The sequence below is a fragment of the Heterodontus francisci genome, chromosome 40, assembly GCF_036365525.1.
Source record: "Heterodontus francisci isolate sHetFra1 chromosome 40, sHetFra1.hap1, whole genome shotgun sequence".
Classification (NCBI taxonomy): domain Eukaryota; kingdom Metazoa; phylum Chordata; class Chondrichthyes; order Heterodontiformes; family Heterodontidae; genus Heterodontus; species Heterodontus francisci.
In genome coordinates this window covers 15,925,048-15,941,570 of record NC_090410.1, presented here as the reverse complement: position 1 = coordinate 15,941,570, position 16,523 = coordinate 15,925,048, and the positions used below count along the sequence as shown (strand labels likewise).

General features: G+C 43.8%; 1 protein-coding gene across 9 annotated transcripts in view; it reads left to right on the top strand.

Annotated features, from left to right (window-relative positions):
* Window positions 1–16,523, top strand: part of LOC137353116 (RAS guanyl-releasing protein 1-like) — a 171,196-nt gene that overhangs the window by 67,602 nt on the left and 87,071 nt on the right. For 7 of the 9 annotated variants that reach the window (XR_010969817.1, XR_010969815.1, XR_010969816.1 and 4 more), the window contains exon 2: window positions 10,433–10,614. The exons of 1 other annotated variant lie outside the window; for it this stretch is intronic. Coding sequence is in view for 4 of the 8 variants with exons in the window: in XM_068019124.1 (XP_067875225.1) it covers window positions 10,433–10,614 (182 nt within the window). In the remaining 4 variants the exon portion in view is untranslated. Of the gene's footprint in view, window positions 1–4,081; window positions 4,155–10,432; window positions 10,615–16,523 lie in introns of those variants that run through there. One more of the 9 variants, XM_068019127.1, reaches the window with a different exon arrangement.

Sequence of the window (16,523 nt, the reverse complement as noted above, 5' to 3'; positions counted from 1 at the left end):
GCAGACTTTTAAATTATTCCCCCTATACCCAAGTCCAGATCATTAATATATACTGACCACTGAGGGGGGGGGGGCATCACTATATATCTCCCTCCAGTCCGAAAATCAGCTGTATAACACTGCCCCCTGCTTCCTGCTATATAAATCTTTACCATTGATGCTAGGCTGTAATCTCCTCCAGCACTACTTGCTGAGATCTCTGCGTTCCTCCAATTCTGGCCTCCTGCGTATCTCCCACTTCCTTCACCCCAGGCATTGAAGAATGCCACACGTCGTATGCCCACGTAGTGGCCCATGGCACTGCCTTCCCTGGTGAATGGATGTAAACCTGCAGAGCAGTACTAAAAGCAGCACTATGTGAACAAATTTCTCCCCCTTGCGCTTCATGCTCACAAAGGACTTCCCATCCAATGACTTATTTTTGAATTCCTAAGACACTTTTAGGTAAGGAAGGCCACTCACCCCAAATAATTCATCCATCTAGCACATCCAAACCTTCCTCCCATTGCTGCATCTCTTTGTGTCTTTCAGCGTATTAGCCTCCAACACTCTGTTCCATTCCAAGGGTAGGTCACTCGCTATGGAAGAAGTACCACCTGGCATCAGTTCTAAAGTTAACTTAAGTTAAAGGGAATTGGATAAATACTTGAAGGATAAAAAGTTGCAGGATTAAGGGAAAAGAGCAGGGGAGTGGGACTAACTGGATTGCTCTTTGAAAGAGCTGGTGCAGGCTCGATGGACCGAATGGCCTTCATTCTGGCTGTACTATTCTATGATTCACCTCTTTCCCCCTCCCCAAACAAAATATGGTACTCTTCACCTGAAATTAGTAAACACTTCTACTTGCAAAAGGTGGTAGAAGTTTGCAACTCACTTCTGCAAACAGCAATTAATGCTGGATCAATTGTTAATTTTAAATCAGAGATTGATAGATTTTTGTTATGCAAAGGTATTAAAGGATATGGGGCAAAGGTGGGCATGTGAAGTTAGGTCGCAGATCAGCCATGATCTCATTGAATGGCAGAACAGGCTCAAGGGGCTGAATGGTCTACTCAAGTTCCTATGCTCTTTTTTAATTCTTTCATGGGGTGTGAGTATCACTGGCAAGGCCAGCATTTATTGCCCATCTGTAATTGCCCTTGAGAAGGTGGTAGTGAGCTGCCTTCTTGAACTGCTGTAGTCCATGTGGGATAGGTACACGCACAGTGCTTTTAGGAAGGGAGTTCCAGGATTCTGACCCAGAGACAGTGAACGGCGATATAGTTCCAAGTCAGGATGGTGTGTGGCTTGGAGGAGAACTCGCAGGTGGTGGTGTTCCCGTGCATCTGCTGCCCCTTGTTCTTCTATCTGGTAGAGGTTGTGGGTTTGGAAGGTGTTGTTGAAGGAGCCTTGATGAGTTGCTGCTGTGGATCTTGTAGATGGTACACACTGCTGCCACTGTGCACCAGTGTTGGAGGGAGTGAATGTTTAGGTTATTGGATGGGTTCCAATCAAGCGGACTACTTTGTCCTGGGATGGTGTTGAGCTTCTTGAGTGTTGTTGGAACCACACTCATCCAGGCAAGTGGACAGCAATCCATCACACTCCTGACTTGTGCCTTGTAGATGGTGGACAGGCTTTGTGGAGTCAAGAGGTGAGTTACTCACGGCAGAATTCCCAGTCTCTGACCTGCTCTTGTAGCCATAGTATACATATGGCTGGTCCATTTCAGTTTCTGGTCAATGGTAACACCCAGGATATTGATAGTGGGGGATTCAGCGATGGCAATGCCATTGAATGTCATGGGGAGATGGGGAGATTCTCTCTGGTTAGAGATGGTCATTGCCTGGCACTTGTGTGGTACGAATGTTACTTGCCACTTATCAGCCTAAGCTTGTATGTTATCCAGATCTCTAGGACATGGACTGCTTCAGTAATCTGAGGAGTTGCGAATGGTGCTAAACATACTCTTATATACTCCTTACCTGTGAAGATAGAAACAATCATTCATTACATTATCCAAGTATTTTTAAATTCTTTCTATAGAGGTAGGAGAGAGTTTGCATGCAATTTCATGTGATATTAGATTAGAGTGCATTTATTTGAATCAGTATATCATAGATGCATTTAAGGTGAACACACGAACATATGAATTAGGAGCAGGATAAAAGCAAAATACTGCGGATGCTGGAAATCTGAAATAAAAACAAGAAATGCTGGAACCACTCCGCAGATCTGGCAGCATCTGTGGAAAGAGAAGCAGAGTTAACGTTTCGGGTCAGTGACCCTTCTTCGGAACTGACAAATATTAGAAAAGTCACAGGTTATAAGCAATTGAGGTGGGGGTGGGGCAAGAGATAACAAAGGAGAAGGTGTAGATTGGACAAGGCCACATAGCTGACCAAAAGGTCATGGAGCAAAGGCAAACAATATGTTAATGGTGTGTTGAAAGACAAAGCATTAGTACAGATTAGGAGCAGGAGCAGGCCACTCGGCCCCTCGAGCCTGCTCCACCATTCAACAAGATTGCGGCTGATCTGATTGTAACCTCAACTCCACATTTCTGTCTGCCCCCCAATAACCTTTCACCCCCTTGCTATCAGAATCTATCTACCTCTGTCTTAAAAATAGTCAAAGACTCTGCTTTCACTGCCTTTTGAGGATGAGATATCCAAAGACACATGAGCATCTGAGAGAAAAAATTTCTCCTCATTTCTGACTTAAATGGGCGACCCCTTATTTTTAAACAGTGACCCCTTGTTCTAGATTCTCTCACAAGTGGAAACATCCTTTCCACATTCACCCTGAGCCCTCAGGATCTTATATGTTTCAATCAAGTTGCCTCTTACTCTTCTAAACTCCAGTGGATACAAGCCTAGGCTGCCCTACCTTTCCTCATAAGACAACCTGCCCATTCCAGTATGAGTCCAGTAAACCTTCTCTGAACTGCTTCTAACGCATTTACATCCTTCCTTAAATAAGGTGACCAATACTATACACAGTACTCCAGATGTGGTCTCACCAATGCCCTAGATATATGAAGCGTAGCCTCCCTACGTTTCTATTCGATTCCCCTCATGAGAAACAATAACATTCTATTAGCTTTCCTAATTACTTGCTGTACCTGCATACTAACGTTTTGCGATTCAAGCACTAGGACACCCAGATCCCTCTGCATCTCAGAGCTCTGCAATCCCTCACCATTTAGATAATATGCTTCTTTTTTATTCTTCCTGCCAGAATGGACAATTTCAGATTTTCCCATATTATACTCCGTTCGCCAGATCTTTGCCCACTCACTTAACCTATCTATATCTTTTTATAGCTGCCTTATGCCCTCTACACAACTTACTTTCCTACCTATCTTTGTGTCATGAGCAAATTTAGCAACCATATCTTCTGTCCCTTCATCCAAGTCATTGATATAAATTGTAAAGAGTTGAGGCCCCAGCACTGATCCCTGTAGCACACCACTCGTTATATCTTGCCAACCAGAAAATGATCCACTTACGCCTACTCACTGTTTCCTGTTAGCTAGCCCATCTTCTATCCATGCCAATATGTTACCCCCTACACCATGAACCTTTTTTTCTGCAATAACCTTTGATGTGGCACCTTATCAAATGCCTTCTGGAAATCTAAGTACAGTACATCCACTGGTTCCCTTTATCCACAGCACATGTTACTTCTTCAAAGAACTCCAATAAATTGGTTAAACATGACTTCCCTTTCACAAAGTCATGTTGACTCTGCTCGATTGCCTTGAGTTTCTCTAAGTTAGAAAAATTAATTTGAAGTTAGTTAAGTACATGAAGGAGAAAGGAATAGGAGAGCATGATTGTAGATGAGATGAAGTAGGGTGGGAGAAGGCTTGTGTGGAGCATAAATCCCAGTATAGACTAGTTGGGGCAAATAGCATGTTTCTGTGCTGTAAAATTGAAGTCAAGAGTGGCTTGTAATCCAGTTGGAGAGGCTGGAGAGATCTAAATTGACAGCTGAAGGTACATTTCACTTCAAAGTTAAGATGACTTCCCTGTAAATTAAATTTTTTAAAAAACATGCACTCTGCTCTTGCCTAGCAGGACAAAAATTAATGAAAATAGGAAGGAATTCGCCTCTGAATATGCCACTGGATGTACGAATGTGGAAGCTAAAGGTGCTAAACTACCTGAGAGGTATTCCCTTTCATATCAATATTTCCACACTGACAAAATTCATTGATGATTTGAATATGATCATTATTTTGAAATCTAACCTCCATAGAATAGACCAATGGAAGAAGGTTACTGGAGATTATGTAACATCTACAGCACAGAACATTTGCAAAAAACAGAAAATTGGTATGCTTGTGGCTGCATTGGCTATGACAGAAATTGGGCTGGGTTCTGCTTGACATGGTAACATTTCGTTTCATTCACACCCTAGCTAGGCCAACATTAAATTGCTTTCTGCTACCTCTTGAAGGGGCTTAATCTGCCTTTGCACATATAGTTTGAGTGTATGTACAAAATTCGGTCGGGGACAGCACAAATTAATAAGGATGGAAATGTTTCCTTGCTGTGAAAACTTTTGATAAGGCCTGATAGCTTCTGAATTAAAGCTAATCATATTGTGGATCCTTTGAAGGCATTGCTTCTTCTAATTAATGTTCCAGGCAGACAAGTCACAGAGTCTACAGACATAATAGTCAACAAAAAGGGAGGAAATTCCAGAGCTTAGGGCTCAGATGGTTGACCACTAATAGTGGAGTGATGAAATGGGGGGATGTACAAGAGGCCAGAACTGGAGGAATGCCGAGTTCGTGGAGGGTTGTAGGGCTGGATGAGGCTGCAGAGATAAAGAGAGGTGGATTTGTAGGCAAGGCTGAGAATTTTAAATTTGTTGATGAATTGGGAGCCAATGTAGCACAGGGCGATGGGCGAACGGGATTTCTTGTGAGTTAGGGTGTGGGCAATAGATTTTTGGAGGATCTCAAAACTTATGGAGAATGAGAAACGGAAGCCAGCCAGTGGCGCATTAGCCAAGTCTGGAGGGTTTCAGCAGCAGATGAGCTGAGGCAGGCTCAGAGAGGGATGAGGTAGTCATAGTGAAGGAGAGGATATGGGGCCGCAACTCAGCTCTGGGTCAAATAGGACGCGGAGGTTGCGAGCAGTCAGGTGCAGCCCAGGATTGTAGTGAGGAAGGGGGATGGAATTGGTGGCTAGGGAATGGAATTTTTGATGGAGACCGAAGGAATGGCTTTGCTCTTCTCAATGTTTAATTGGTGAAAGATTCTGCTTCTCCAGGACTGGATATCGGCCAAGCAGTCTGACATCAGAAAGTTTAGTGGGGTGGAGAGAAGTCCTGGTGGAGTAGAGCTGAGTGTCATCATCATACTTGTGGAACCTGACATAGGGCCGAATTTTTAGATCCTGATGGGGGCAAGCATGGAAGCAGGGTGGGTGCGGAAATCACACCGCCTACTGACATGCCGGCTCCCCAGCACCATCCTGCCCCTGGGCCATATTGTCAGAGACCAACTGGAATTTTCCTGTCGGTCTCCAGGCACCCGGAGGCATCAGGGAGCAGTGTAGCTGCCTGGAGTGACCTCCCAGTGGCAGACCAGGGGCCGGCATACCAGGCAGGCTTTGAGGCTCTCCCCACGTGTCTGGCTTCAGCTGCAGCCTCAGGCCTCCCTGTGGAGAGAGGGAGCCTCAAAATTTGTCACTGCTCAGTGACCTCTCATATATCTCTCAATCTGGTACCCATATTAAATCCACGTTAATTAGTCCACGTCTGAGCTTCACAGTTAGTCAGGGCATTCCTCGAAATTGAACCTGTTTCTGAAACTCCACCTGTTTCTCTCGAGTATAGCTCACCCCATGTGATGTGCACTGATCAGACGATGTACTGTTTCCTGTCTTATCTCAGGCCCGAATCACTCAGCATACAGGCAGGAAAGTGTTGTTTTAGCCTAGATTCATTAGCATCCAGCTTCGCATCAAAATCAGCAACTAAATTGCCTTGAGTCTATAACTTAGAAACAGGCCATTCGGTCCACATGAGACTCCTCCCACCCTTTTTCCATCTCACCCTATCAGCATATCTTTCTGTCCCTTGCTCCCTTAAGTACTTTTTAGTTTCCTCTTAAATGCATCTATGCTATTCACTTTAACGACTCCATGTGGTCGTGAGTTCTCCATTCTCAGCATATAACTCATTCATGCGAAACAGTAATCACGTCCTACCACAGTAACCAAGCTTTCTCCAGGTGAGCAGTACGTTGGCACGGTTGTGCCGTGAGAGGGGGGGGGTGCCAATCGTGGCATCTCCTCGTACATTCCTGCACGTTTCCTCTCGCTTTTCTTGGTGAACAGGGTATGTATTGAGTCGTACCTGGTGCCTGGGTGCTTTTAGCATGGATGAAAGGGTCAGTGAACCCAACTCATTCAACGGTGCCATTGGCGGGTTGGCATCATCTGCTACAGTTCCCATCCACCACCTCTGAAGATCAATGGCAGCACCCGGCATCTTTCCAGCATCAGTGATTGCCATTGGATCAATGCCAAATGGTTTCTTAATCATGAATGCAACCATTGTTCAAATGGAAATGTTGGAACGCAGACCTGCAAGGAACTGAGCTTTCTGCCATCCTGGGAACCAATGATTTTATTCGTGAATTTTTAAGAAGTCTGTGTGATTAGGTTTTTGCATTCACCTCACGCATTTCTAAGAAATTTTGTGCTGTAGGAGTTGGGTTGAGTTTGCAGCTGCGGCTCAGTTGTTAGCACTTTCACCTCTGAGTCAGCTAGTCGTGGGTTTAAATCCTACTCCAAAAACCTAAGCACAAAGATCAGGTGACTTGCCAGTGCAGCACTGAGAGAGTTCTGTTTTTTGCATGAACTAGGAACTGCAGTAGGCCATTTGGCCCTTCGAGCCTGCCCCGCCATTCAACAAGATCATGTATGATCTTCTACCTCAACTCTGCCTTCCCGCCTTCCAATATATCGTACTTCCTTATAACCCAAGAATCTTTCAAATTCTGTCTTGAATATACCCAACGACTGAGCATCCACAGCTCTCTGGGGTAGAGAATTCCAAAGATTCACAACTCTTTGAGTGATTAAATTTCTCCTTATCTCAGTCCGAAATGGCCGACCCATATTCTGAGACTGTGACCCTGTGGCCCAGATTCCTCAGCAAGGGGAAACATTTTCTCAGCATCTACCCTGCCAAACCCTTTAAAAATTTTAGATATTTCAATGAGATCACTTCTCATTCTTTTAAAATCCAGAGAATATCGGCCTCGTTTACTCAACCTCTCCTCATAGGACAATCCCCTCAACCCAGGAACCAGTCTATTGAACTGGATGAGCGGTGAAACCAAGGCCTATCTCCTGTCTCAGGTGGAGGTAGAAGTTCCTATGGCACTAAGTGTCTTAATTGGATGTAAAGTTCCTGGGGTCATGAAAAGTGTTGTATCAATGCAAAACTTTCTTTCTTTCAAGAGTTAACTTTCTGCTCAGCCTGGAGTTAGTTATAACCCATGGTCCAATATTGTCTCAGTCAGTGTCAATTGGTATTTGGTGCCTCTGTCTCCCAGTTGACAGCAGACTGATTTCTTTGCACCAGCTCATGTCGGTAAAACTAATAATGGCACATGGTAGACGCATGAAAATGTAAGTTTACAGTGAGCCATGTGTGGTTGCACTGAATGCTAAAGTTCCTTCAGGCTCCCATTAGACAGTTCCTTAGAAAGCTCCTTCAATCTTTTGTTAGACAGAGGACACCATCCTCCCCTCAGATCAAAACTACAGTAATTTTTAACTGAGAAATAATTGGGAACTTTTAGAAATACAAAAAGACCATTAACCCCGTTAACATCTGGGATTGAACCTAGACCCTTGCCTGAACTACCCCCCTAAAAACCCCATGTTAATCTCCAGTGCCTCTGAATCTGCTATCTCTTTGGCATCGTGAGAATCAGTCATCATAACTAGGAAGGTTAAAGAAAGCTGTGGGTTTAAGTCCCGCTCCAGGTCTTGAGCACAAAATTAGGGCTGACACTCCCAGTGTAGCACTGAGGGAGTGCTGCGTTGTCGGAGGTGCCGTCTTTCAAATAAGATATTATAGCAAGACCCCGCCTGCCCTCTCAATTGGACATAAACAATCCCATGACATTATTTCAAAAAAAGAGCAGAGGAATTCTCCCCGATGTCCCGGACGATATTTATCCCGCAACCAACATCACAAAAACAGATGATCTGGTCATTATCACATTGTTGTTTGTGGGATCTTGCTGTGTGCAAATTGGCTGCCGCGTTTCCTACATTGCAACAGCGACTACACTTTAGAAGTACTTCATTGGTGTAAAGCACTTTGAGATGTCTGATGGTTAGAATCGCAGAAGTTATAAGCACAGAGAAAGGTCAATCGGTCAACTCATGGCCACTTCATTTTCCCCATTGATATTTTCCACAGAAGTCTTTCTGAACTTTTTTTGCTCTTCCATTCAGGTTTTCCCACACATCGTCTCACCAACTCACCTTCAGCTTTTTGCACATGGCCTTTCCCCAGCTGGGATCCACCCTATCAGTTTCAGACAGGACCAGTCTTCAGTCATGCAACACCTGTGCATTACCCAGCAGAACCTCCTCCTGTGTGCAGTTCCATTAATGATCATAGGGTCTTCAGTCTCATCTTCAAATACAACAACATGGGCCTCTGTAACATAACAGAATGCCTGAAATTGCTTTACGGAGCTAACAAAATAACTGAGTATTGAGCGGTGATGGAGAAAGGTTGTTAACTCGAGGCATGATCAAGGAGGCAGTCTTTGAGGCAGTGAGGGTGAGATCTTTGGGATGAGCGTTTCAGAGCATGGGGTTGAGGCTGCTGGAAAAAAACACTGTGCAGAAATTGATCGAGCTAATTAAGTGGAAAAGAAAGGCTTTATGCTTGTGTTGATTGAAGATGACACTTCCATGATTTATTAATACAAGTAACATTTAGGTGTTTTGTACAGGTATTAGCCACTAAATGATGGTAGAAACAATGGCCCAGGTTTTCCTGAGGCCAATGGCACTCACTGTTATTTATGCGCAAATGTAACATCCACTTCTGGCCAGGGGCAGATGTGAGGTTAAACTCAAACCTCCAAAAGTTGTTTACTGCGTTGCGCCACTCCCCTATCAGTTTTGTGAAAATGCCATTTCGGTGTTTGCACACTAGATGCAAATTAAACTCACTGCAGAAAGTCTTGTCCATTTCAGTCCAAGTACCCCTCTAACAATGTGGTAAGTGTTAATTACTGCCAGTCAACCTCTCTGAAAATAAACAACTACAAGCGTGGAGTCTCATTCCTTCGGGTTTTAATTGTGGTTGGAGATTTTTAAAATGTTACATTTAAAGTTTTAACTTTTCCTTTCTGTCACATTTTTTTCTTTCCCTCTCTTTATTTCCCTTTCTGTACCTGAGTGACAATGTGAATTCACCCATTCTGACTTATAATTCCCTTGCAGTCCTTGCGTTGTTAAGTGTAGAATCCTTCAATCTGATTGGTTAAGGGGATACGCAGTGGCTAGCCCTGCGCACTCAGGTCCCAGATTTCTCAGGTTTCTCCCGGTGCCCCATTATCAACTCTCACTTTCAGTCACCTGTCACACAGAGTATTTAAAACCCTAAAAATGCAAGTGCAAGTCTAAATAATGACGCATGCTGTTAGATGACCTGTTGCAGAAATTAGAGCTGAACAGAATCAGATGGGCATCCACCATATGCCAGAAGGTTGTGTACTCAAGCCCAGAGTCTTGAGCACAAAATCTAGGCTGACAGTCCAATGCAGCACTGAGGATCTGCTGCACTGTCAGAGGTGCTGTCTTTCAAATGAGACATTAAACCAAAGTCCCATCAGCCCTCTCATGTGAATATAAAAGATTCCACAGGAGAGAAGTGCAGGGTAGTTCTGGTCAATATTTATTTCTTATCCAAAATCGCTAAGAAAAAAATTGTCAGGTCATTGTCACATTGTAGTTTGCGGGATCTTGCTGAGCGCAAAATGGATTACCACGTTTCCTACATTACAGTGCCTCAAAACAGTACCCCGTTGTTTCAAAAGTGCTTTGGTACACTCTGAGGTTGAGAAAGGTGCTGTATAAATGTAAGTTCTTTTTTTGCTTTATAAAAACACAGAGAAATGTGTGTCTGTAGTTCTTTATATGGAAACGAGATAATTGTTCAGGGTCTGTAACCTGAATCTGCAAAAGTTGTTGAACTAATTGGATACAATGCTGGTATATCTGTCAGTGAACGTGTATCTTATAATAGAGGGAGTTGACTCCCTTTTTATCTCCTTGCTTATTGACGTACTTAGCACGGCCTCTCATGTGAGGCACAGCTGAAATCTCTCTCTCTTTCTCTCTCTTCCGTGTTGTCACACTGAGCCCTGCTATTTACCCCCTTTTCTCTGTTGTAGGAAATCTCGGCATGAATACCAGAACTCTCTGGGCAGCAAGGTCATCCAGCGGCAGTGCCGGCGCAGAATGACCTGCCCCAGTCCGGCCGAGATCAGCAAGGCCAAAGCAATCATGTCCATGCCTCAGCTCACCAAAGCTCTCAGCCTGGACGAACTCCTCATGAAATGCATCCAATCCTTCGGTAAGTGCCTGCTTTCAGAGACTGATCGCAGATACATCAGCCTACTGGAGTTATATATATATATATATATATGTGCGTGTGTGTGTGTGTGTGCACGCGTGTGTGTGTAACAGCGCTGATTGTAAAATGTAAAAGTGCATTGCTTAGATATGGGCCTGAAACTGCGCAAACAAAACTGTGGCTATCTGGAGAGGGGAGTGAACAGGGAGGAATTGTAGCTGACTTATATTTGCAGTTACAAATAGATTAAATGTTTGAAGTTTGAGTAGATTCTAATGCATTCTGAACAGGGGTAGGAGGTCTTTAAGCTGGCCCACTTCTGGGCACAATGGGAAGGGGGTAGTGTAGTGGTAATGCCACTGGACTAGTAACTCAGAGATCCAAGCTACTTCTCTGGGGACACGGGTTCAAATCCCAGCATGGCAGATGGTGAAATTTGAATTCAATTAATCTGGGAATTAAAAAAGGCTAGTCTAATGGTGACCATGAAACCACTGTCGATTGTTCTGACATTTTTTTTTTTGGCAAATTAACATTTTTCAAAACTGGGGGTAGAGGCCTTGGAAGTGTATAAAACATGAAAAAGTTTCAGTCTGATTGTCCGTCTGGTCCTCTTGTTATGCTTCCCATTCACCAACAGAACTGGGCTCTGTAGAGGTGAAACCGCTGTTGTGACCAGAGGTCTAGGGGTTCCCTCTCAGCCTTTGCCTGGTTTAACTGTAACAGGGTTTGATTTTTAAAAACACCATGTTTTAGCACCGCGTTTTAGCTGAATCCTTGTTCACCGCTTTCCAATTGTAAGGCAAAGAAATCAATTCAGACAGATTTTCTTAGATTTAAACAAGAAAGGTCGTAGTTTATTAATCTTAAACTCTACCAGTTAACGACTTCAATTATGCGACGCGACCAGGCTAGCATGCATACACAATAAACACACACGCAGATAGAGACAGAAAAGTAGAGAAGAATAATGGGGAAAGGTTTGAGACAATCTGTTAGTCATTTACTGTCCTTTGAGTTCAATGTGGAGTCTTTGGTTGCCGGTAAGTCCTGCTATTCGTTGGGGCCCCATTCACGCTTCAACTTGTTTCGATGTAGGAGTCTTTTCTCTCTTGAGGTTTATGTGTCTTCCGTGGGTCCAGTGGCTTGGGAGAAGGCGAGAGTGAGAGAGAGAGAGAGAGAGGCTTCCTTGTTCCAGCTTCAGTTGCACACTGCCTTCTGCTCCTTTCTGTGGCACAAAAAACCCCAGGTTGCCCAGCAGGTTAGTCATGTGACTAGCTCCTTATTTGGAACAGTCTGTCCTGCGAGGTTTGTGGATTATATTACCTTAGCAGTCCCTGGAATGCTCTTCCTTACACCTTCAATGTCTGGTGATCAAAATCCATTTGGGTTAATTGGAGCAGGGAATAGTCCTTTGTCTCCACAAGCAGTGTCTCTTAGTATGCAAATGTCCTTCCAGCCCAGTGTCTGGTGATCTTCAAACAAATCACTTATTCACTCCAGTAACAGTTTAAAATCAATGTTCATATGATGAAATTAATATGCCTCATTCTTGGCAGGTTGGGGGGTCTGCATGACACCTCCACACCCAGCGGAATGAAATGTGATTTTTTTTTTTTAAAAGAGCATTTCATTAAAAGGGACTAGAGAATACAGGAAGACACACATGCATCTCTCTCATTCATTCAGAACCCTAACAGTTGTTACAGCCTGTCTTTTCTTGGTAGCAGTGCTGCTTTAAAGGCCCTTTTTGGCATCCCAATAAGCATGTGGTTTTGGGTAAGTCTTTTCAGTTTGCACATTGCCATGACTGCCTAGGGTCTCTTTGTTCTTGTTGGGGTCTGTATGGGGAGGGTTAGATTTAATTACCCTAGGTTGGAGTTCTGCTCAGGGTGACAGCAGTGGGCGGTTTCACTTTGAACTCCCTTTCAGTGCTTTGGTGAGTCATGCAAGCGTTTTTCACCTCAGGGAATAGCTGATTCCTTTTTTTCCTGAATGTGGGAGCGGATTCTTTGCTAATCTTCCCTTTGTCCTCTGGGGCACTCTTGCTTACAGGTATTTGTCAAGATTCTGCTGCACTCCTCTGCAGCACTTTGACTAGATGAGGCATCACCCTCACGGTTCTTCTGCCCTCTTGAGGACTTTCTTTGTCTCTGCAGGTTCCTTTAAATGCTGTTAGCAACTCTGGTGGGGTGCTTCTACTGTCTGTATTTACATAGGAGGATGTGGGGTCTAACTTTTCAAATATTTCGGGGTTGGCTGACCGGAAAGTAGGGGTTTTCATCCAGGATTCTTCCCAGAATTCCTTTAACACTCCCTCTTGGTCCCTTTTTCCCCGTTCCTTTCTAACCTGTTGCCAGCCTTGTGCCTGCCTGTCCCCTTTTGTTCCAGGCAGGGATCCCTTACAGTTCACCAGCCCTCTGCTGGAGGATCCTCCAAACACTGATGCAGGACTTCGGGGTGCAGGTTTCACTGTAGGTTGGGGTTTCCCCTCAACCTGGCATGTGTGAAATTTTGGCCAGTCAAACTGCTGTCTTATGCGGGATTTCGTTTTTCGTACACCAACAGCCACTGCAATCTAATGGGCCATTCTTACTATTTCTCGCCAGTATCTCTGCAGAACCACTAACTGTTGGACCACTCTCCACTGTTTGCTCTCAGGTCTGTGAGGAGAACTCCATTTCCTCATCAGTACCTCATTCTTTCAATAGTAGCAGTCAGGAGTCTCCCTCTGCTTCACTTTCAGACTGGGCAGCCTGTGCTAACTCTCTCAATACTGGGTCAGCTCATTGAGCCTCAGCTAGGGAGATCCATTTTTAACTCAATCCCTGGATCTTCTAGCCTTCCAAAGAAAGTCTCAGACAGACAGATAACATACTAGACCCCCACATGCCAAATATGAAGTACATCGATTTTATGAACATTGATTTTTAACCGTTGTTGGAGCAAGGCAATGACTTGTCAAACAGATCAGCCGTGGCTGAAAAAAAACCCATTTACATACTAACAGACATCGAAGGTGAGGAAGTGCATTCCAGGGCCTGCTAAGAAGGATACAATCCACAAGGGCCAGGACTGGTTAGACCAGATGGTCACATGACTACTTGGCTGTTCCAGGGTTTTCTTTTGAACGGGCCACAGAGAGTTTGAATTCAGAAAGACTGTTTGCTCCTGGACTGAGAAGATCTGTCCTGTCTGCTCCCATCTCTTTCTCACAAGCCTCTGAATCCACAGACGACATATGTCCCCCAAGAGAGAAAAGTCTTCTACAGCGAACAAGATTTAAGAAGAATACTGGGCCCCAATGAAAAGCAAGATCTACTTACAATCAAGGACTCTACAGTAAGTTTGAAGAACCGTAATATTGCCTCAAACGTTTCCACTTTATTTTTCTTCTGCTCCTTTCTGTCTCTGCTTGCATGTGTGTATCATGTATGCATGCTAACATTGGTGCGTCGTGTATCGTAGGTGTCAACTGAATTAGAGTTTAAGTTTAATAAATTTCAACTTTTCTTCTTTAAACCTAAGAAAACCTGTTTGCGCTGGTTTCTTTGCCTTGTAATTGGAAAGTGGTGAACAAGGATTCACCAAGGTGGAGCAAAAAACACAATGTGTTTAAAAAATAAAACCCTGTTACAGTAAGACCAGGTGAAGGCTGAAAGGGAACCCTAGACCTCTTTCTCACCTGGTCGTAACAGAAATTTGGGTGTTAGAGTTCGGAATTTTACCCACAGACAAACGAGAGAAATTGGAAGTGGGAAGCCAAATTGTTCCCAATCAAAAAGAGCAAGATTTCAATACAGGTTTTCTTGTGGTTGTGTGTAATTGAATACTATCATGTCTGCAACTAAAGCTAGTGGCTCCCCAAGCCAGGGTGAAGTAACTTGGGATAAGTTAAAAGCACTGTCTATGGAGGAGTTGAGAAAAAATGTCTGAGCAGTGTGGGATCCCTGTACGTAGCAAGGTTAGGAAGCCTGAACTCCTAAGACTAGTGGCCAACCATTTTTCCCTTGAATCTGAAGAAGCAGAAACAGGGTTAAAAGCAGACTCTGACAGGGTATTGTTAGCAAAGATACAACTGGAACAAAGGAATTAGAAGGCAGGGAAAGAGAAAGAAAGTGCCTTCCAGAAGGAACGTGAAGAAAATGAAAGGCAGGTGTGGGAGGGAGAAAGAATATTCTGGAAGGAATGTGAAGAAAGAGAGCTGAAGCGGCTTGAGTTAACTAGTGGGTGACAGAGTAACCCCAATGAATGCATGGCCAATATAGAGGAGCATAATTTAAGGCTGGGTACAAAATTGTTAAAACTAGCTCAACTAATTCCAAAATTCAATGAGGAGGATGTAGAAGAGTTTTTTGTGTCCTTCGACAAACTGACAAGGTAGCTAAAATGGCTAGCTGAGACCTGGCCTCTTTTACGGCAAAGAAAGCTAACTGGAAGAGCCCATGAGGTTTATTCCCTGTTGCCAGAGTTGATCAAATTATGAACTGACAAAAAGTGCTATCCTTGGGGCATATGAATTAGTTCCCGAAGCCTATCGCCAAAAGTTTAGAACCTTCAAGAAGCAAGCTAATCAAACGTATCTGGAGTTTGAAAGAAGTAAGCAGCTGGCTTTTGACTGGTGGCTGAGGGCTCTTAAGGTACAGCTCAGTTATGAGAATCTCAGAGAAGTAATTCCGTTAGAGGAATTTAAATACTCTCTCCCACTCTCCATAAAGACCCATGTAGAGGAGCAGCGGGTCCAGAGAGCCCGGCAAGTGGCCGTTCTGGCCAATGAGTTTGCTTTAATTTATAAATCGGTTTCCCAGGGGAGAACCTTTCCTAGTCACCCCCACAAATCCAAAAAGGGCAAAGAGTGGGAGGGTGATAGGAGCCTAAGCAGTCCCGGGAGAGAAAGGAAAGCAGGAGACACATGGGGCCCTCATCTAGCCAAAAAGGAAGGTGCTGTGAGCAAGAGTGAGACCCAGAGACCTGTGTGCTTCCATTGTAATAAAGCAGGGCATTTAAAAGCTGACTGCTGGAAATGCAAGGGTAAGCCTGTCGGATTAATCAGGGCACACCCGCTCAGTGAAGAAACGAACCTGATGGAAAGCACAGCAAAACAAGCTGTGGCTTTAACTGCAGTAAGAGTGAGACCCAGGAAGCTTACGGCTGCAAGTGCAGGAAAATTTAATAGGATTCCTGAAGCAATACTGTTCACCACTGACCTCGAAGAAAACTGCCTACAAAGATCTAGCCATCTCTGTGGCACAAACGCCTCCCTTTCTGGAAGTAGTTTAAATCTGGCTCCATCAAGGGGATCTCCAGGCATCCAGCAGCAGAGATGTCAGCAAGCAGGGTAAGCAGCCAAACACATTGAAGTGTCGTCACAGACAGCAAACCAGGAAGTTAAAAGCACTGAATACCCATTCAGTTTTAATTTTCATTCTTGGATAGTAAAATAAATGATGATTGGATTAAGATTGAAACTAAAATATCATAAACTATATTTTTAACTTATTATTATTTTTAAAATATGTGGATTTTTTTTATCATAATAAAGAAATTTGATATTCTACAAATATATTATTAGCTTTTCAGGGACAGTGAGGGTGTTTAGCAATAATTATGAAGTTAGTACATTGTCAAAAACCCAGTTACACCTCATTCAACAAGGTGTAACTTTTTCAAGGGTTTTTGCAATGACACTAAAAAGTGTAAAAGTGGAAGTTTTTGTCAATTCACTGATTACTTAGGGATTGCAGTCTGGGGGACCTCAACAGCACACTATGTAGAGGAGCATAGAATCATTGACAGCAACTTTTGGATTTCAATGTTATTCTGTGTATGTGCAGATCGCCAAAGTTGCTGTCAGTCTCAGTGGAGCACTGACGATGAATGCTGACAGTTTCGCTGTCATTGTCTCCTGT